This window comes from Ischnura elegans, chromosome 6, assembly GCF_921293095.1.
Source record: "Ischnura elegans chromosome 6, ioIscEleg1.1, whole genome shotgun sequence".
In the NCBI taxonomy this organism is placed as follows: Eukaryota; Metazoa; Arthropoda; class Insecta; order Odonata; family Coenagrionidae; genus Ischnura; species Ischnura elegans.
The window spans coordinates 91,871,759-91,893,972 of record NC_060251.1 but is presented as its reverse complement, the minus strand read 5'-3'; the positions used below and the strand labels follow the sequence as shown (position 1 = coordinate 91,893,972).

Genomic DNA, 22,214 nt, shown 5'->3' with positions numbered 1-22,214 from the left:
TTTAATGTACCTATTTAAGATTGTTTGAGGAGAGTTAGGAATTTTTTTCACTGATTGATTGGCTGCTTTAATTGTTGAAATTTCTACCCCTGATGCTGCTTAAAACAAAGATATAAAAATTGAGTGGAAAAAAATTTTGCTGTTCGTGTCAATTATTTTAGATTGTTTTGGGATAAATTTTCATTTACTCTGCAATCACTGGGTGCTTGAAAAGTTGAAATGTATTCTTTCGACCAATGTAAAAATTAGAGATATAAAGAACACTATGAGAAAATTTTTTATTTCTCATCTGTTCATATTTTAGGTGGTTTTGGGACTGCATGTTTGGAATTTATTCACTGAATGTCTAGCTGCTTGAAAAATTGAATAACTATTTCTCCTCATAAACAAGGGCATACCCAGGATCATAACAAGGGGGGGCAAGCCAAGTTCTGACATTTGAAAAAATAGTTTTATTTTTCTTACATATCTTATACTAATACATATCATTTTTTGTGGTTTTAAAGAAAATTTGTCGAACACCTTAATTTCAATTCAGTACTGATTTTTCTTGATGACTTTTGAGATTTTTGCTTCTAGGGGGGGCAGCTGCCCCTTGCTGGGTATGCCCATGCTCATAACCCAAGTAACATTGACCGTTGGGCCTCGGTTGGGGAACCGTAGTCACGGTTGGCTCATTGTGGGTGGATATGCCTACCAAATTCCGCTGTTGGCCCAATGCAGATATTGTTCGTCGGCCCAACGAAACGGTTTATGCTGTTGGCCCAACGGAAATCCCCAATGATGGCCCTACGAAATAGATTATCATTGGGCCACCGTTGGGACATCATACCATTTCCTCAATTTCCACCATGAGAGCTGCAAACAAAATTCCGACAAGATCTTCAACGTAGAGATGGGTGAAATTCCATTGTAATCGATTTATCGTATCAAATGGTTATCGGATCGGTAGCATCTATTCATTAAAAAATAGGGATGGCATAATCGCTTGCTTTGACAGTCAGTGCTATCGACTATGTGCAGGCAGAATAATTATTTTAAGTTAATTTTTTAAGAATATATTATAAGATAATTTTTGTAAATTAGTGTAGAGTATTTATGCCTAAGGCCGTGACCCGAATACGGAAGGCGGTGACAAGAGGATTAGAAGTAGTGCTGAGTAATAATGAGTCTAATCATAATTTAATGAGTTAATATGTATCACTTTCATTTTATTCTTATTTGATTCCAACGTCAAATCGATGCCAGAAATATCTCGAATCATGCATTGGAAAAATGAGTATTTCAGGTCCCCGTAAAGTTTGAAAATAGTATTTTCAACTTAAATTTGGTCAAGTGATATTCCTTTCTTGCATATATGAAAATGGATGTCCTTTTTTTGTAGGCATTTTAAGTTTAAACATGGATGAGGAAGGCCATTTCAATGGCACCGAAACCTGTGAAGGGGCCATAACTTGGTATACGTTGCTACCAAAAATTATACTTCCCATCACATGGGGAGAGGGCAACAGCTCTTTGTAAGTAAAATATTTTATCAGGATTTATATTGGGAATTTATGCATAAATTTTTGTTTTCGTTTTCATATTTATGCATAAATATGGAAACGAAAACAAGTTTTTAACAAGAACAAGATTATTATTTTTTGAATTGACAAAATCGCAAGATTAAATTGTACTTTTTGTTGTTCATTGATAACATTTGCGAGGAAGAGAGTGGGATTAGAAGCGAATTTCAATCCACCAGGCAATTTTAATCGCATCATTTTTCAAGCTTAGCATACTTTTTACTGTAGATGGTGAAGATATTACATTATCTGATAGAAAAAGTCTTCTAAGGCAGGAATGTTATACAACCTTCCACCGTTTTCGACTGCAGAAACAAATGCAATACATTATGTCACTTCACTGCCGCTTAATGTATAGGAACAATAAAAATACACCAATGGAAACATTTGAGGCATTAAATAACCGCGATACAGTTTTATTAGTTAATTTTTGAATTTTCAGTGGAAAATACCAAAATAATAGAATGATTACGTAAATGCACTAATTAAGTGCATAGAAAAATGGCTTCGTCGGTCGGTCGTGGCATAATGATTTACAAAACAATGCTTTGCATGATATTTATTCAGTGCGGCGCTTATAAATTGTTTGAATAGTTAGTCGTTGTTTGAGTAAGGAAATTTAGTGATGCAAAAAAACATCACCTTTCGCCTGGATTTATGCTTACGTTTATCGGATAGAAATTAATCTGTCGCTGCACCACTCCTGTTCCTGTATAACTGTTCGCAACAGGTATATTGGCTATTATTTGCTCCACCTCCGGTAAAGCGACAATTTGCTATAGCGAGTGTTTATTGGTGCACCGTGGGGTGTCGTTTTATCGAGGTTGCACTGTAAACTGTCGGGCAAAATGCGACATAGTCGTGTCTCGCACAAGTTACCTCGGTAGCAACAGCGGGACGTGGATACATGAACCCGGAGTGCGGTCATGCACTGGGAGGCTTGGAAAACAGGAAGATGGAGCTCTCGAGAATGCAGCTAGTGTCATCATGCAGCAGCGGTTCTAGAGTATCCACACTGGCGATTGCCTGGTTATGACTCATCCAATCTCTCTCCTTTCACTTCCCCCGCTGCCTTTACTTCCACAAATCCCTTCCTCTTCAGTTAGACCTTCATTAGTCACGGCATTAACATGCCTGAGTGCAACAAAATGTCTGGTACTCTTGGGCTGCATTAATCAACATGTGAGACCACAGCAATAATTGCGCATTTGCATTGCTGCATTCTTTTAAAGACCATGGATAACATTTTTGTTGACTTAGGATTGGTTAACTGTTGAAGAATCTTTTAAATTAATCAAGAGTTTTTTCCCTGCCGCTTATTTGTCATTTTCATTCCTTGAGTAGACGTTCAAGTAAACTTGAAACATTCCTTGCTGGCAAGTAAATGAAATAATTACGTTTTACAAAGAAGACACTGATGGAAATAATAAGTCTGGTGTAGCTTAGCATTAAAATGCAGTAATTCAAGTGATTTTGCATCCAATTTTATTTTTTATATAGATCGCGGAAAACATTGAAAGAGAGTGAAAATCGTGCATGGATAATGTGCAGCACGGATAAGTCGCAGCCGCATAATCGGGATTCTGCTGTATCTACATTTTCACAATTACATATTTTAATCGATGCATTATATTGAGATACATTGGACTTTTAAAGAACTCCATCAATTTTGCCTATAGAATAGTCTCTGAAATTCTATGAGCAAGGAGGAGAAAATAGCCTGGATAACCCACAAAACAGATGATTAGGAAATTGATAATCGAGGGTTGCCTGTCCTCAAATAACTATACACAAAAGAACCAGACTTCTGAAATCCCGATTGGCAAGTTAACATGGTGTAAGTTTATTTCATAAAGATCGAATAGTATTACAACTTGACTGCGACTAGTTTCAATGAGTTATTCAAAGAAAGGAGAGCATTAAGTTTGAGTTCCATCGATTATTCCATGAAGACTTTACCTGGTAACTCCATTAAACGTGACTGGTTGATTTGATCTGCATCTTTGGTATGACTGCACAGACGAGTAGCCAGGATACCTCCTTCCTCAACCTGGTTAGATATCGTTGAAGTAAGTTTCTCTGAAATCTCTTCTTTGACCCTAAGAGAGGCAAAAGAAAAGGTGTTGTCACACTGAGTTAGCTGATGCAGTGGATGAATTTTCATTGAAAAAATGATGGCTTTCAGGATGCGTAAATCAGGATAACTTTTATAGTATACATGCCTTCTCATAATAATGAATTATGTCCTGACCACAATTATGAAGCCTTTATAATTCTGAGAGCTTTGTAATAAATATCACAGAGATCAAACCTTTAGAGCCATTGAGTAAAAAGAGTACTATGGATATATGAAAAGCTATCAACCAAGAGAAAAATCTTTTCATTGCAAATACATACGACTTATTTGGGTATATTCTACCAAATTACATAATTATATGATGCTCAAAACCATACATGTGTATCTAAATACATATGTAACTCATTACTTTAGAGCCTCAAGAAAAAAAGCATGACTGCATACAAATATCAAGATGAAAAACTATGGAATAATTACAAAGACTGTCACTGAAATACCAAGTTTCCCTCACTATCAAGGTTTGAAAACAAATTTTAAAGGGATATTGTATTCCACCTACACTGATACCAACCTAATGTTATTTATTTCCAAATAATATATAGAATGGACTATTTTCTCTAGGAATACTTACCGACCAATTCTTATGCTCTGAAGTATTGAAACAAACTCAGGATCCCTTTGCCGATGTACTTCTTGCACCTCATAGCTCTCAAGGCCACATCTTTCCCAAGCGCTAGATTGAAAGCAGAAAGTTGCTGGGCCATCATAACCTCCACTATCTACCTGTGCACTACCTAGAATAACAACATTTCCTTCTTAAAATTAACAACAATTGATAGTAACCCTTAAATGCAACAAAAACTAAAACATTAATATATAAAAGAGGAAGTTCTTATAATTGTTAGTCCAAGATTGATAGACCCCAAAATCCACTGCACCGATCATTGGGAAATTTGGCACATACATGCATATTTTCCCAGAGAATGTTTTTGTAACTTGCTCTCAAGGCACACAAGGGCTCCCCATTAGTCCATTTAGAATACATTAGGATGTGTAGTGCTTAACCGTCCCAAAAAAGTAAAAGTACAAATTTCTCAGATGTGTAGGTCTTTTTTGGTGCTCCAGTGATAGAGAAGAATTTTGCTACCCAGGTCGACCCAATCAGCGGGTGATCAGTCAACAAAGGTGGTGGTTCATGGGTTTTAAAGGGTGCCCAAGTCATTGGTAGTGTCCAAATACTCGTCTTATCCACTATTTGACCTCCAAGGCTAATACTGAGGTCAAAGGTCATAGAGGTAAATGTGGGACCATCGTGACAACCAACGTGTCTAAACATAGGTTTTAAAGGGTGCTCAAGTCAGTTTTGCAGTTCATTCAACAGTATTGTAGATTTTTTAGATCTGAAGGTCAATAAACAAAGTCTAAATTCATTATTACGAAAAAACTTTTTTACGAAATGTTGAACACTTAAGGAAATTAAAATAAATTGAATTTGGGCCATCAGTGTGGCCCACACACCCAACTGCATAACAAGATTTTATGTGCCCAAAGAAGGGTTAAGAATATCATTTTCCTCATGCAGTTACCTTAATGAAGAACTCACTTTGTTGAGGATTTTGCTCAAATCCAGCGTCAAGCAGCTGTTTTTCCGTGGCCTGCTTAATCTCCAAAAGGAACTCTTGCAGGAAGGAGGAGCGTGCCTGGAGACACTGATCCTTGAACATCCTGATTTGCTTGTCCAGACAGATGAACCTCAGGAAGCCATCTGATGGGGCCACCTACAGTTCAATAGGGAAAATTACCAAAATAATAAAATGTCCATAGAAATTTCTTCTTCAAACTTTCCTCAGGAGAACTTGCAATCGTTGTATACCGATGCCAAGCCATGTTTCAGTCAAAGTACGGCTTGGTAGGGTTGAATTACAACAAAAACTTCCTTAAAGAGCCGGGCTCCACACTGACAATATCTCAAATTTTGAGGAAACAGAGTCAATTCTGCAGCAAGATTATCATACTTGTGGAGGCGAGAACTACAGATACATACAAACACAAAATTCTTGAGCGCACACAACATTCATACTGTGAAGTAATAAGGTAAACTATGAACCACAATAACAAAAATTCATTCAACAATAATTATGCCTAAGAACTAGCCCACGGATCCTGTTGACTGCATAACTAAATCAAGGAAGCTAAAAGAATGTAGAATTCATGATGAGAATCTGAGAAAAATTTAACAATATTCATGCTTTGGTACGTTGCAAATTGGAATATACTCAGTTCTTAACTGGTCACCGTATCATAATACAGAGAATCCAGCTTGAACCTGTCAAAAATAAATTTCTCGAATCGAATAATTAATAAATTAGGAATCTCACTGTCTGATTACAACACTTTATACCTTCTATCCCTCCCCAATTTAAAACCCTTACCTACACAACAGACGATCTTGCAAGGATACGTACCCTATTCATCATCTACATTATTAATTCCTATACATATATTTTTCCTATCCCCTTTAATTAGTAAATTGTAATGAACCGCCTCGCATTGTTGTATAACTCTTCTCCTGCTTATTGCTAATTACCACTGAAAAAGTTATGCCTATAAAAGTTATACTTTGCATTCCTGAATTATGAGGTAAAACTAAAACTATAAGGAACTGTCAGTAAAGCTTTAACGAATCTAGGAATCATCAAGAGAATGTTGAAACTTTTAACTGGATTCACGCGCTGAAAGAGTACATGTACTAAATATACTAGGATAAGCTTGGATTAATAAACAAGGTATGTACAAGTATCGAAATCTCCACGTCTAAATATAAATTGAAAGGATTATTTGTGGCCAAGTTGATCTTGCGATACTGAATATAAATAATAATAAATAATAAAAAGATTTTATTGTCGTTTAACTTTTCAGTAATAGACAACGTCAAATACAAAATAAACAAAGATACATGTACATTACTTGACTATGTGCAATATTGATTAGAGTACAAAGAACATGTTACAATGCAGTGCAATCAAAAAATTCATCAAGAGAGTAAAAAGGATTGTTCACAAGTAATTTCTCCTGCTTATTGCTAATTACCACTGAAAAAATGTGGCTATATCAACGTTAAATGCATGCTTGAAACCTTTCGTGCAATGATCTCCTAGATCAATTAACTGATATTCTTTATCGAATTTTAAGTTCATAGCTAATTTAACCATTTTGAACCTGTTTACAGGTTTGGTTTTCAAACATTAAAATTGAATACTACTCACAGGAACTGCTTTTTAAAAATTGAAATAGTGTATCACTAAATCTCTTTCTTTTCACATAACTATATTTCCGGTCGTGATTGGTTTTTAACCCTAATAAGGTCTCACTTACGCCTACAAAGAAGTTGATATTCGTTGAGATTTTCAAGAGGCTGGTAGGAAACTATTCGAAGAGGAATACATTGACTATATCTTTAAAAAATATCACTTATGTGGTATTGGATTGTTAAGTCTGCCATTTAAGGTTCACTGAAAGTCTTACCATTTATAAGATACATGTTCACAGAATGAAATTATAGGAAACTGTCAATAAATTAATATTGCAGGTCATAAACACTAGGCCACAAGACGAGTGAATGTGCAAAAGGTTACGGATCATGCAATATTTGCTATTTAAACTACGAAGGAAATAAAACTGGTTGAAATAGTGTTTGGATGATTTAGTCCGAGGAATTTTCATGACAATGAATTCCTTCAAAAGAAGGTCATTCAAAGAAAGTTATAAAAAATCCTAGTCACTGTGTGGATATGTTACAAACATCGAATCCGCAATCATCTGACAAGCAAAAGATTTGTAATAAAATTTCAATATCTCCTACCATCACCTGCTAAATACTTCCTTAAATCGATGCAACAGATTTTTTCTATGTTACATTAATTCATCAATTATATTTATCGCTTCCTCAAAGTACAGTGGAGATAGATAGAGACGAAAAATATCAGCTGAAAGACGATTTGCGAGTTTAGCATGACGTTTTATGAAACAATGGTACGGCCGGTATTCGCGGTGTGTAAACGGGAAATTATGATCATACCATTGTGGTGTAAACGGGAAAGTATAGGTGTGACCATGGTCGACAATTTTGTAGTGTAAAGGATAGGCATACATATTGTGCAGGATGCTATGGCACTGAAAATTGTTTTCGAAAGGCTTCGACGACATTATAAAACAGGCACTCAACATTAATTCCCTTCATTAAAACCCAACCCAACAGGTGGGCTTTTCAAACATTTAAATTAAATGCTACTAACAGAAACTGTTTCTTTAAATTGAAAAGGTGTATCAAAAAATCTCTTTCTTTTCACGTAATTATATTATCCATGAAACACAAATGCCAATCGTGTTTGGTTTTAACCCTAATTAGGTCACCTGTAAGCCTACGAAGAGTTGCTATTGGTTGAGGTTTTCGAGAGGCTGGCAGAAAACTATTCCAAGAAGAATTCACTATATATTCAGAATAATATCTCTTATGTGGTATTAGATTGTTAACTCTGCCATTTAAGGTTCACCGAAACTCTCAGCATTTATAAAATACAAGTTCACAGAAGGAAATTATAGGAGAAATACTGGATAAAAAATATTTGAATGGTTCAGTCCGAGGAGTTGTGATGACAATGAATTCCTTCAAAAGGAGAGTCATTCAAAAAAAAGTATCTAAAATCCTACTCACTGTGTGAATATAATACAAACATCAAATAAAATAGATCATCATTATCATATGGTTGCCATTCATATGCCGGACCACAGCGAGTGGGTGCGCAAGAGATGCACAGAACACATAGAGAGTTGCGGAGTTATTGCACGCATGTACTGCCATCCGACGGGCAAAATCTGAACTTAACCGTACCAGTGCTGCCATCTAACCCAACCCAACCGTACCAGTGCTGCCATCTAACCCAACCCAACCGTACCAGTGATGCCATCTAACCCAACCCAACCGTATCAGTGCTGCCATCTAACCCAACCCAACCGTACCAGTGCTGCCATCTAACCCAACCAACCGTACCAGTGCTGCCATCTAACCCAACCCAACCGTACCAGTGCTGCCATCTAACCCAACCCAACCGTACCAGTGCTGCCATCTAACCCAACCCAACCGTACCAGTGCTGCCATCTAACCCAACCCAACCGTACCAGTGCTGCCATCTAACCCAACCCAACCGTACTAGTGCTGCCATCTAACCCAACCCAACCGTGCCAGTGCTGCCATCTAACCCAACCCAACCGTACCAGTGCTGCCATCTAACCCAACCCAACCGTACCAGTGCTGCCATCTAACCCAACCCAACCGTACCAGTGCTGCCATCTAACCCAACCCAACCGTACCAGTGCTGCCATCTAACCCAACCCAACCGTACCAGTGCTGCCATCTAACCCAACCCAACCGTACCAGTGCTGCCATCTAACCCAACCCAACCGTACCAGTGCTGCCATCCAACTCATCCCATCCCCTACCCGAACCGACCACATGAAAACCGAGCAATCCGTCGTTAGGGGACAGCGCCCCTTTGGCAACATTGTAAACTGAAAACATATGAGGTTTGAAATGCCCGCTATTATGTTCCCTCACGCCACCCCCGGCGTTATTAGGAACTAAAAACAAATGAGTACTGAAACTCATCTTAACCCCTGGCGGCGACTTTTGAAACTTAAACCACGAATGAAATTTGAGAAACGTTTCTTCTACGCTTCAAGTAAAAAATATACTTGCGACACCCGAGTACATAACAATAGTATAAAGTGTATTCTAAATTCCAAAGGACGAGGACACGTAGAACCATCGTGGAACTGAGACAATTAACAGTCATCTATCATTTTTGATTTTTAAATGCGTGTAATGATTATAAATTCTGCGGAAACTTTCGATGGCTTCTTTTTTCATCAATAATTTTTTAAATGTTGATGTATGTAGCTTTTCTTCAAATATTTTTAGAAATTACTATCAGTATTTAAAATGACGGTATTTTTTGTAGATTAAGCAGTGGAAATACTTTCATTAAATAGACATATTCCTATGCATCTGGTAGATATTTAATGATACTTGCCATTCCATGTAAGATTCTTCCATGGCCACTCCAAGAAACGAGTTCCAGCCGACAGAAATTCCTAGGTGGGTTTCTATCCTTTTATTTCATTTTGAACTCTGCTATTATTCAGGGATATCCTAGTAAATTGGCCATTTATATCGTTATTAAAAGTGATTTACAACGAGATTTCATGTAAGCATCGAACGGTGGGCGAATGTCAGAGTGTTGGTTGGCTTCAAGTGTTGGTTTCTCGAAAAAATTCTACGCGCCAAAATGTATTTGGAGGTTGATTTTAATATTGTTTGTGTTATTGCTTCAATAATTAATAGTTTTTATTATTTCTCAATAAATTCTTACCACAGACTTAAATGCTTTTGACATTCTCGCTCGAGGAAAATTATATTTGTGGATTAATATTCACTTTAAAAACTGATAATTGCCTATTTGCGCATTATCGGTTTTAATGAGTCCACTCATAAGATCATCTTTGAGCGAAGTAGTGATATTCTTGAAACTCGTTGTGTACGAGTGAAGTACGATAAGTTTCACGAATTTTTAGGGTTTTATGTGGTGTTAGTTGTTGAAAATTGAAGTTTCTGAGGATAGTGAATTTTCCTTTTTTTCTTGAATTTCATTCGCTGGGCTTAAGAAACATGTGTTTGTGAGGTATTTTTTGTGAAAAACGCCGTTAACGTGTTCAGTGCCGGGGTGCGTAGAAAACTCCAGGAGTGGACCCAATTAAGTTAAAGTTTTTAGCTTTCCAAAATATCTTGAGTTGGAGAGTGGATTCGGGCGATCAGAAGAGACAGTTTCACCTCCACGAAAAACAGTAAGGTTACGCCTTACTTACCCTTTCACGCTTTAATTATTTGGATGAAATTTCTAGCTATATGTGGCTTGGGGATGTTGATGAATGTCTCCAATACTAAAAGTGGTGATTTAAAATATTGTAGCGGCAATTCGACGGAAAATTCTTTTATTTTAGTTGTTTCTTGTATTATTTCGTTCAGTAAACGTGTGTTTGAAGGAGGTACTGGGAATTATAATTTTGCAGCCAAGTTTATAGTATCGAATATTCTTTCTTAGCTTGCCCTTTGGTGTGTTATGCGTCTGAAACTCAGTACTCAGTTAAAAATACTTATTTAACTATTCATTCGTAACTTAAGAGTTGAAAAGCTGTGTGAATTATTTACGCCCTAAGTTATATAATCGGGTATTTTCGATGAAACTTCCTGAGTCATTGTATTTTTGGCGTAGTACCGTACATTACGGGGAAAAGCACATACATTTTAAGGTATTCTTGCTTTCAAATTAATTTGAGCTTATGTATCATTTCGCAAGACCAACGATACTCACTTAATAAGTTGCATGGAAAGCAATGATGAGAAATTCATCGAGTCTCGTCAGAAACTTGTATATGTTATTATAGTGTGGATGAACCGCCGTGAATGAAAATATGCGTTTTTCTCTTACAATCGTGAGTGGTGCAATGAACCGGAATTTAACTGTGTCCGGCTTTCATCATCTCAAATTATCTAATAATATGAAAACAGAAAAATCCATCGTTTGGGTTAACATTTTTGGTGAACGCCTTCATGTCGGTTTGTGTTAAAATACGACGCTAGAATCCTCTCTAGCATTACTTTTACGTTTTAAATTTCGGTTCACTTCAGAAATAAAACTCTAGCAGTTAGTCCAACGAGTAAACATTTTATATTCACTTATTCACATTCTTTTTACCCACAATTCAATGAAACAAACAAAAGACATACAAAAATCATTCTATAGGGCGGGATTAACTCAAACAAATTAGGAGCAACACACCCCCTTTAATCCCGCACTTGAATAACACCAAGCAATTCAACAAACTTTCTAAATCTAGGATAGGGCAAAGATTTTGTGAATATGTCAGCAACCATATCCTCTGACGGCATATGTTGCACCGAAATTTGCCCCGTGTCCACAAGATTCCGCACATGGTGGTACACAATATCAATGTGCTTCGTTCGCTTTTGAAATGCAGCATTATTTGACAGAAAAATAGCTGCCTTGTTGTCACAAAACAATGTCACAGGAGAAACTTCACCAATAAGTTCTTCTAAAAAGTTTCTCAAATAGATAGCTTCGTTCCCAGCCTTTGCCAGAGAAACATACTCGGCCTCTGTAGAGGACTGAGCCACTAAACTCTGCTTCTTTGACATCCAGGAGATGACCCCCCCACCAAAAGTGAAAACATACCCAGAGTACGACTTTCTGTCCACTGAGTCGCTACCCCAGTCTGCATCTGAGTATCCGCACAGTCCCTCATCATTTTTACAATACACAAGACAGTGGTCAAGAGTCCCTTTGAGGTATCTCAGCACTCTCTTAGCACACGCCCAATGTTCATCACCAAAGCAACTATTGAACTGGCTGAGATAGTTTACTGCCTGTGTTATGTCAGGTCTGGACCACAGACTTAGGTACATCAAGGACCCAATCAAGTTCTGGTATGGCACATTTGGTAAAAAGGAACCCCCGAATGTTCCACCCTATTTTGTCATAACACTTCTGTTCGGAAGACTCAGGTGATAAAATGACATTGAACGGAGAGTTATGTAATGCAAGTGAAGGAGAGGATTTCATGGAAAAAGGTTAGTGTAAGTAATTTGAAATTGCCAAGATTTGCATCATCCTGTGAATAATTCTGCATATCAAACCATATCCATGCAGCACTTGCATCTGCGCACCTAATAGATATCAGGTTGGTTACTCAAGGAGTCGATGTACTTTTTGTTGACAAGAATGAAGTTAGAAGGGAAAGAGAAAGATTGCACACGTCTCTTCGGAGGAATGTGGGAACTGTTAAACTGCAAGCGCTTTACTTCGACGAGAGGAAAGACTCAATATATAGTCAATCAAAGTGAAAACAATAGGTGGGGAGCATGTAACTCTCGTTCAAGAGCCCGGTTCACGCTACTTATGGCATGTCACCCCATGTGTCAGCAAAGCTATTGGCCTCTAATATTCCATCACGAATTTTATAGCGGAGGAAATGATCATTATCGATGGACTGCAAGAAATTGTGTGCGATGGAACTGACGTTAACACCGGAAGCCATGCCGGAGTAATCAGGAGAATGGAAATGGCCCTAAGAAGACCTTTGCATTGGTTTGTTTGCCTGCTTCATTGCAATGAACTATCGTTCCGCACCGTCAAAAGAACTGATGACCCTGCCAACATTTGTTATCGAAGATTACGCTCCCATGCTGTTTTCAATAAAATTGAGACAATATTGAACAGAAGGCCCGAAGCATATTATGAACATGATTCTTCTTATGAAATATATAGATAGAGACATCAAGTTACGCCGCTACTCTATGATTCAGGGAAATGTAATTTTGCTCACCCAGAGAATATTCTGCTTGCAATGTCAGCCGATGAACGCAGACAAATTCGTGCAATGGCCATCACAAATACATTGAAATCGAGAGAAACTCAGCAGGAGGAAATGAGGAAATTCGAATTTTCCGAAGCTAAACTTCGATGTAGTGAAGAGTTCTCGGGATCGCCACCGAGACAGGAACTCCATATCTGCCGACGTTTCGATGACCGAGTCGGACATCGAAACGTCGGCAGATATGGAGTTCCTGACCCGGTGGCGATCCGGAGAACTCTTCACTCAGTCCTTTCGCAGGGAAAGCACAAAATCTTTCTAAACTTCGACGATCAAAATTATATTGACTTGGTTGACTGGGAACCAATTGAGGTAAATCAACCACCAATAGTAGCTGGGATGACAAACAACAACTTGGAAGACCTTGTTACGGAAAAATCTGAATTAGAAGTACCTTTTCCCTGCCATACACAAGCAGTTGAAAGTATGGTAAAAATGATAATTTTAGCATCAAAATCCGTGTGCAGTACAGAACGCAGGCATGGATGGGAATTATCGTGCATAAGAGACAGAGAAATTCAGCCGAAATTTGAAAAAAAATCACAAAATAATTTTGTCAGAGTAATTGATGTACTTTCACAATCGTGTCCTTTGGAAGGTTGGTGGGGGGGACACGGGTGGAACTCGATGGTAGCCTCTTCCTCGTGGTGAGATCTGGGTAGTTTCTTTACGAAACTAGCAGAGAGCTACTTAGTGAGATTCTTGGTGTTCAGTTTCTGTTTTTTCTCAGCTTTGGCTGAATTTCTTGTTGAAAATAGCTCCATCGGTACGTTATTAGTCATTATGCTTGATGTTAATTTCAAATAATTTACCTTATTATTACTTTTTGTGGGATTATTTACTACCATATGATGAATTATTTGATAAAAAATGAAATTCAATCGAAATAAATATTATTTTACCTGCAATTTAGCCACCAAAATGGAATTTTAGAAATGTAGGCAAAAATGAGTTGTGTTGTGCGGGTGGTCTATACTCTAATTTTGTTGTTATTTCATAGGCATTTTTTTAACCATAGATTTTGTCAAAAAAACTTCAAATTTCATTTTCATAAACTATAAACATGTATCCACTCTTTGATATTATCCATTATCCCATATTTTCATAAAATTCGTCTTCATAGCCGTTTGATTCTGAAATCAGCCTGATTTTTCACAAAATTTTAAACTTTAGAGCTCGGGCGGCAGTGGTTAATATTATCCGATTTGAAAAAAATTTTGTGTGCGAGATCCTTATATCATTTCGCAACTTTCCCGCGTAGGGCAAATTTGATCAGGAAAAAAAACCTTTTTTCGGCCCACCCTAGCGTGTAAGTCCCTCAACGAAACGTCGGTCTACACCATGTTCCCTAGTAGCACCAAAAGGATTATACATATCTAGATTTAATATGTATCATAGTATACACTGCATACATATTATATCTGTATAAAATACATGCAAATGTCCTCCACCACGCAGATTATATCTAGATATTATACATATTATATCTGCTGCCATTATATGGATTTTATATAGATTAAATATGTATAACTCGTCGTAATTCTGTATATTATACACATGTTATACATTTCTGATGATCCCCGGTCACGCCGTAAGGATATTATTGTACATTTTAAAGATTCTGGTATACATCACGGACTATGGATCATCAGACATGTATTAAATATGTATAATATACAGATTTTCAAATCTGTATACCGATGTATTTCGAAATCTTAAATATATACAGATATAATCCGTTTGGTGCTACTAGGGCTATCACCGCTAAAAAGGTCGCAAACTGGCGAAGAAAGTCTCAATGAGTCCGGGAATCACTCTAAAATAACAGAATACCTGCATAAATAATAATATATAGTTTGTTTTCGGTAAACTATCAACTCTGAACTATGTGAAAGTTTGGGTTATCCGTGTTTTCCCATTATTCGTGCCATCTCTCCCCTTCATTAGCCCCGATAATCAGGAGTGTACTGGACATAAGTCTAAAATAGTGTATGGACCAACGCAGCATATAAGTCCTGATGCATGTGTCCTTATGACCAATGTCACTTTTGCATATGTTTAGTTTATTTTCTGTTTTTAAGTTCATTTGTTGTTTGTTTTGTTTACTTGTGAGCATGTTTGTTTTTATTTTGATTTCTTTTTTTGAGGCGATGCTATGGTGATAAAAGATAAATAATGGATTGTTAAGGAGAGAGCCATCTTGAAGTGGAGGTAAAATAGGATTGAGAATAAAACAGAGTGTCAAGTGATATTTACATTGAATTTAATCGCTGTGACATGTTAGTCCCTCAACGAAACCTGGCCTACCCCATGCACACCCTAACCCAGTTGGAAACCCGTGAAGCTTTCATTCAAAATTTTAAATAACCAAATCAGGGTCACTTAAATCAATTAACCCTAGGAAGACTGAAAAAAAATTATCGCGTAGTAGCCTGACTGGGTCCAATGGACCCTGAAACATTTTTTCCACAATATTACCAGTTTATGATGAATTTAGACTGAGTTAAGTGATGGTTTCCATCTTATTTACATTCTCAACATATTTCTTCGTCTTTATTATTATTAAATTATTTTGTTTTCAGCTATTACTGCAGCGGAGAATAATATTATCCCCTCTACCAGAAATATCACTCCACCTTTCCCATTTTTATGAATGTTCATTAGCACAATAACCCTTTCATTGCGTAACATTTTCTCAGAGTTGTTTCACATTGGCGGAGAATTTTTTTTCACTGCATTCACTTTGTTTTTCGAAAATATGAAAACAATTTCAATAAAAAAAGGATTTTTATGTTCATTTGACTATTTATTAAACAATTTGTTAATGGCATCACAGTGATGCCATCCGCACCCATGTGATAAATGCTCCGGATTTTTATGCAACCCGTTACACAAAAATTAGGAATCACGGTCAACATATTTTTACGTAGCAACTAAGAAGCTTGAAATAATTTCTGAAATGATGGCGGAATTGAATTATAAAATAAGATAAATATTTTTTCAGATTTCATCCACTATCCATGCATCAAATTTTGGGTAAATAAAAGTTTTGGAATGTTAATTTTCACATTTCTAAATTTTTAAAATGCTGCAAAAATTAACTAATAACTGTGAAATTCTTTGAAAAAAGGGTTCAAACACAGCCCTGGAACTTCTGCACATCATACACCATCAGAGGTATATTCGCCACTTTTTAGTTGTTCTTAGAACGTGAGGAGGATTATTTCTTCTGTTTGCCCTTAGATTTTCAGTGGTGTCTTTTTTGAGTAACTCAATAGATATTTGAAAAGATAATTATAATTTTCCATGTATAAACTCAGTAGGGTAGCCACGGGAGGGGGGGTTATGGGTTACAAACCCCGTTGAGGCGCCAAAAACGGGTAAAATGGCCCCCGCACCATCTGAAAGGGCCCCATAATCTCCGGCAAAAACCCCCCATTTCAAAATCGTAGCTACGCGACTGTATAAACTGTGCCCACAGAGGAGAAATCTATAGATTAATTTTCGCACGACTTTGTTTGCATGTCCCCTGCCTCCAACATCAGGATCCTTCGCCCCAGTGTAAATTATAGCATCTTGCACGAGGCCATTAGGCTCAGAAAGCATATATAATGTTATGCCGTGTTTGTGACGCCAAAGCAACATGAACTCGTGAAGCAGAGTTCTTTACCCGGATAGAAAATTTCTTTCATTCTTTGAGTGAATGAATTCAAAAGGGGTCGAATTTTATGCAAGGTGTCTCTCGGTATCGGATCATCTATTCCAGGGTTCCTGCCAAAATGCATGCAACGGAAAATTAGTTGAAATCGGTCTCGGGAAAAAGTGCTGTTAAGGCAAGAAAAATCGAAGATATTTTCCTACCTTTTCCAATAATCTGGAATGGATGACCATCTAACAATACTTCACACAATAATACATTTGGTGAATCAGACCAAAAATGTCTCCCATTTCCCAGAAGTAAGATTCCTATGCTCGGTTATCCTTGAAGAACTGAATGTTGAGACGCATTGGCAATATGGATTGAAGCCATTCAGACGAGAATATTTCCTCCAGCTCCCACATACTTGCATCCTCAATGTAAACCTCACCTTAACACCTATAAAATATACTACAATAGAATACATTACACCTACAAAATATACAAGACTGATGAGGTTGCTCTATTTCAGTCAGAGAGAGATGTAAGCGTTAACTTTTAGAACCGACGTACAAGAAATATCTAAACGTGTATGTTCCAGACAAAACGACAACGTATAATAATCCAAAAATAATTGTTTCTTTGCGCTTAGAAATTTTGCTGACTCCCTTTTCTGATTATAATAGCTCTATTTGGTCGAAGTAAAATGTGTAAATTGCTTCAAAGTAAAAAAAAAAAACCTTCGCGGAGAAGACCAAATGTAGTGTTCCATGTGTACACTTGAATAAATTGTGCCAGAGGTAGTTTCATGGCGAGGAGATATTCTAAGCCTAGTTCACTAAAGGCATAAACCGTTCTTTGGGGTTTGAAAATAAGAATAAAATTAAAAATAAAGGTTTCTCCTATATCCCACGCAAGTGGCTAAATATATATAAAATACTGAAATGTCCAATATAAAAAGGCCATGCGGTAATATTAGAAAAAATAAAATCTCTATAGAGGAGTGAAAATGCACGCAATCGAAAGATTTCCGGAGAAGAGACTGTACTAATGGCGAGAGTCGCAAAACCTGAGAAAGGAGAGCTGACCTTCTCCACGATATGCACACAACAGAATACTTGCATGCATTTCTAATAAGAATGGAAAAAAATACTTCTAAAAATAGAGATAACGGGCGACACAGAGTGACTTGTAGTCTATTCCGCGGTGACATAAAACGACTCTTTTATTTGAGCCCCGAAATTCGATCATTTTTTCCCCCGCGATTTCCCCAATTCTAATTTCCCATTCAAAATGAAAAAAATATACCTAAAATTTTTCCTAGAATCTTCATTATGTCCCGTGAATAACGAATTGGTGGTCGTAATTATTCCCACCTAGTAACTTTAACAAACTCATGCGAAATAAATGAGAAAAAGTTGAAAAAATCTATTTCTTTTTCCGTAACCATTATAATCAAACCCCTATTGAAAGGATCGTTCAGAAAATGAGTTGCAAATATATTATGGAAGAATGTAATGAGTTATAACGGCATTATGTAAATATTAAGTTTAAACAATAATAAAAACAGCAACAGATTATTCAACTATGTTTAGCGTGTGTATAGTGACCGTATTTTGAAATACGAAAATATATTTCGTCGATGACATGGAAGTAAGATTATGACTAAATATTGTTTACAAAAATTTTAATAGGACTAAAACGAGAATAATAACCTTCAAATGTGGCCACATTTAGTACAAATATTCAGAAGAGTAAAGAAAATATAGCATTTAATTTTTTTTGTAATTGTGAAAAATCTTACAAATTAAAAAGTACTCCATGAATGTAAAAAAAAGTACTCAAAAAATATAAACTATTTTTCAGAAACGAAAGGCGTATCCAGGTAGCCTAATCCAATGCGTGTGCGGGAAAAAATCATGAGAGTACACAGAACAGAGCGGAGGAGTGTAGGGAGCGATTGAAGGACATAGGTCGGCGTGGCATCAATGTGATGCCACCCGCCCGTTGGCGGAACCTACGCTGGGCATCAATGCTATGCCATCCGCACTCAAAGGGATAACATTAACACAAATTACAAAATGGATTTTTTGTCAATGATAAATTAGATATATAACAAATTTAACGAAACAAAAGTATTAAAGACTTTAAAATAGCATATTATAACACATCTAACTTAAGGGCGTTATTATGCAATACAAAAGATAAAATTGACTTAAATGATAGAAGTGGCATTTACAGACTCAAGTGCAGTGACTGTGAGACCTGTTACATAGGCCAGACTGGACGTTCGTTCCGAGTAAGAGCAGAGGAACACGGAAGGCATTTGAGAAACGGGGAGTTAGAAAAATCGCATTTTGCGAAACATCTATGGGAGAGTGACCACAGGAGCAATTTTGTTCCGGAAATTCTCCACCTTGAGGGAAAGGGAAGAAGGATGGACTGCTTGGAGGAGTTGGAGATAAGGAAGCATATAAAAAATGGAATTTTAGCAAATTAAAATATTTTTGTAAACTATTCCCCGCTCTTGGAGATTCCCCTGAAGCTGAGTGACGCTCCAACCCCAACGCAACCCTCCCCTACCAACGTAATAGCAACCAGATAAACAAGAACAAAATAACTGTTATTATAACGGTTTCTATACCTGATGATGTCGCCTCTGCGACGAAACCGGTCGTATTAATTAAATCGTGTGGAAAAGTACAATAACGTTTTATTATTAAGAATGGATTTTCACAAAGTAAAGCCAGAAACAATCAAGTTTAAACAAAAGTATGATGAATTTACTAATGTTATTAAAAACTGTTATGCTACTACAGGCACTGATTGCATAACATTTTTGAATGATCTTGGCATATAATTTGTGCACATTGTGAAGAGGATGTTCGTGTCTTTTTATCCCTTTTGTAGTTGCACTTACGACACTTACTTTCCTAGGTTGCTATGGTTGTCAAGGAGTGTGCCACATTTTCTTTTTCGCGATGTAAATTCTTCTGATAGTTGAATTTCTCTTGGATTCCATGATATTCATGAGATACCACTTTGTTAGGAAATCCTGTAGGCTGTATGGCATTTACAGGCGTGAGCTCGGGTGGAATCCCTCGTTTATTTTACCTCATGATCTCTACAATCGCTAAACCTTTGGAAAGTATTGGGCTACCTACTTATGTTTCTGGCTGATTGATCCCTCAACCATACGTGTAACTAATCTTTCCCCTTGATTGACCTCTCGACTTTTATGAGATTCTCTACCTGCGTATACTTGGACATTCCAATTGTATGAATCACTACTACGACTTGCAGCCAAAATTTTAATTCCATACTTTCCTCGTTTTGATGATAAAAACTCTCTAAAGGTACAGCGCCCACAGAACATCAATAACTGTTCGTCAACTGTCATGCAGGATCCTGGCACGATTGCATATTTCAAATATTCATTCCGCCCATCAAATATCTCTCTAATAGTCTGCAACTTGTCTTCGCCTCTGCTTTTCCTCATTTCTGTCACATTATCAAATCAAATAACCCGCAGTATTACTTTTGACCCCATAAACTGTTGCATATTGGTCGCCCATCTAGTTTACTCCAAAGTTGTGAAAAATTTTGATTTTTGACTTGTAAAAATGATATATATTAGCAATGCCAGAACCTTATTTATTTCAGAGTCATCTTCTTCATTCTACAAAGCTTGAAAAACTAAAGCTTTCAGTGATGGTCCATTTTCTAACAACATCAAAGATTTTAGGACGCAAAATTAGCAAAAAAGCAGAAGACAGAATAAAAATTCCACACGGCGCGGCGCACGGGATATGACGCAAAATATTACGCCTTCGCATTCTACCCTTTTTAGTGGCATGAGGTTTTGTTTACCACTCCTCTTTTAGATTGCGTGAAATAAAAATTTCTCTCGATAGGAATTCCCTATTTTCGCATTTCTATCATCTTCTCAGAAAGATGAAGAAAAATCGGCCAAGGTTCAGTTCTTCTCCATCCTTATTCAACATTTTAGGCTTCATCTCCACCGGAGTCACCACTACCCTCCTCCTGTTAGCGCTGTATATTTACATGCTGAACACGCCGTTCTGCAATCTTTAGATGAATGCACTCCAAATGTGTGTCACTATTAGCAAGCCTGTGAATAAAGTGACATTGAAATTTATCAATTTTTCATTCCAAACTTTACTTAGATATAAATAGAAGATAACATTGTTCGTGCTACTCCTTAGTTGTAAATTCAGGTAAAAATTGGAAAAGCACTGTCTCGTATTATGTTTCTGATATCATCAAGCAATTCAAAGAGTTCAATAGTTTTGCTAGAACAGCTAATTTTTTCAATAATTATAAAAAATCCTTTTTTCTAATTACCTCAAAAATATCTTGATAGTTATTTTGACTGTAATATCCAAATGGCGACTCTGACTTCTTAGCTCCTCAACTACACAGTCTATCAATAGCCACTCTATGAATTCAGTCACATCAATACCTCACTACACAAAATTTGGTACCACCAAGCATCCTGTAAAGACAGGAATAATGACATTGCTGTATATCATAGTAGTTGAAAATCAATACACCACTTCATCTACCTAATCCATTTGAGGAGTAAACGATTTGATAAATGAGGTAAATACTGAAGAAGTATATTAGATTGAAGGAATATAGTCTTTTATATAATCCATAAAGTTTTTTACCTACCATGCATGGTATCAAAATGTAATGATGGAATTCAAATTCTTCGAGGTCTTCAGTTAATAGATAGTTGGAATAACAGCAAATGTCGGTAAGCAGCGAGACCACGCCAGCTTGCGAGCGTAACTTCTGACTGTCCACCACGAAAGCACCGCAGACGCTATATGAACGGTCTCACATATAAAACTTACAGATTAGGGGACTGAATGTAGATAATTCACACTGTGTGTACGTCCAACCAGAGAAAGTTGCAAAAACTACCCATTACGAAACGATGTGGATACATGTTTCTGACTGTGTCACTCTAAATGTGACATTAGAAGAGTATATGAAAGGCTTCAAGCCAATCCATAAAAAATGCCCACTAATTGGTAATTACTATCGCCTACGACTTTGTTTATATCTCCATAAACATTGTATCTCCCAAAAATACAAAGTAAATAAGAAAATTGCTGATAAGTTGAAATGAATTACCCATAGCATTAAAAATAGTCAACTGGGTCCAATGGACCCAGTCCGTCCACTATGTAACTTTGTAGTATACTATAAAATGTAATGAGCCCGTCCTCGTTATTTCTTGCTATGTTTTAGAGGACATATATTTAGGAAAAGCCACGGCATCAAAATCAGTTTCGTGCATTTTTGACATAATTATAAACTTTCAAAACTACCAACTGGGTCCATTGGACCCAGCCCGTCGTTCTAGGGTTAACAGTTGTAATAAAAAAAGAGACATAGA

The 22,214-nt window shown here is 36.9% G+C and overlaps 1 protein-coding gene and 1 long non-coding RNA gene across 6 annotated transcripts in view; one reads left to right on the top strand and one right to left on the bottom strand.

Annotated features, from left to right (window-relative positions):
- Window positions 1-3,378: 3,378 nt before the first annotated feature.
- On the bottom strand, window positions 3,379-8,444 carry LOC124161175 (ATP-dependent DNA helicase PIF1-like). Of its 4 annotated transcripts, none has more exons than XM_046537408.1 (4): window positions 8,357-8,444; window positions 5,246-5,420; window positions 4,274-4,436; window positions 3,379-3,664 (listed from the first exon to the last, which is right to left on the bottom strand). In XM_046537408.1, exons 2-4 carry the CDS (start codon window positions 5,364-5,366, stop codon window positions 3,505-3,507), a joined length of 444 nt encoding a protein of 147 aa, XP_046393364.1. In that variant the 5' UTR covers window positions 5,367-5,420; window positions 8,357-8,444; the 3' UTR covers window positions 3,379-3,504. The 4 variants fall into 4 exon arrangements, with proteins under 4 accessions (XP_046393364.1, XP_046393362.1, XP_046393363.1 ...); XM_046537406.1 differs by lacking the exon at window positions 8,357-8,444 and adding an exon at window positions 7,505-7,604; XM_046537407.1 differs by lacking the exon at window positions 8,357-8,444 and adding an exon at window positions 7,511-7,598.
- An 864-nt stretch (window positions 8,445-9,308) lies between these two features.
- The window catches only part of LOC124161174, a 34,772-nt gene continuing 21,866 nt past the window's right edge, over window positions 9,309-22,214 (top strand). For both annotated transcript variants that reach the window (XR_006865340.1, XR_006865341.1), the window contains exon 1: window positions 9,309-9,796. This is a non-coding gene — a long non-coding RNA (uncharacterized LOC124161174). The remainder of the gene's footprint in view (window positions 9,797-22,214) is intronic.

What these genes read in the sequence shown, in the direction of transcription:
- LOC124161175 (XM_046537406.1), bottom strand. An exon ending in TGAGCAAAATCCTCAACAAA is followed by an intron (nt 4,437 to 5,245) that starts GTGAGTTCTTCA and finishes TTGTTATTCTAG; the next exon opens with GTAGTGCACAGGTAGATAGT. An exon ending in CAGAGCATAAGAATTGGTCG is followed by an intron (nt 3,665 to 4,273) that starts GTAAGTATTCCT and finishes TGCCTCTCTTAG; the next exon opens with GGTCAAAGAAGAGATTTCAG.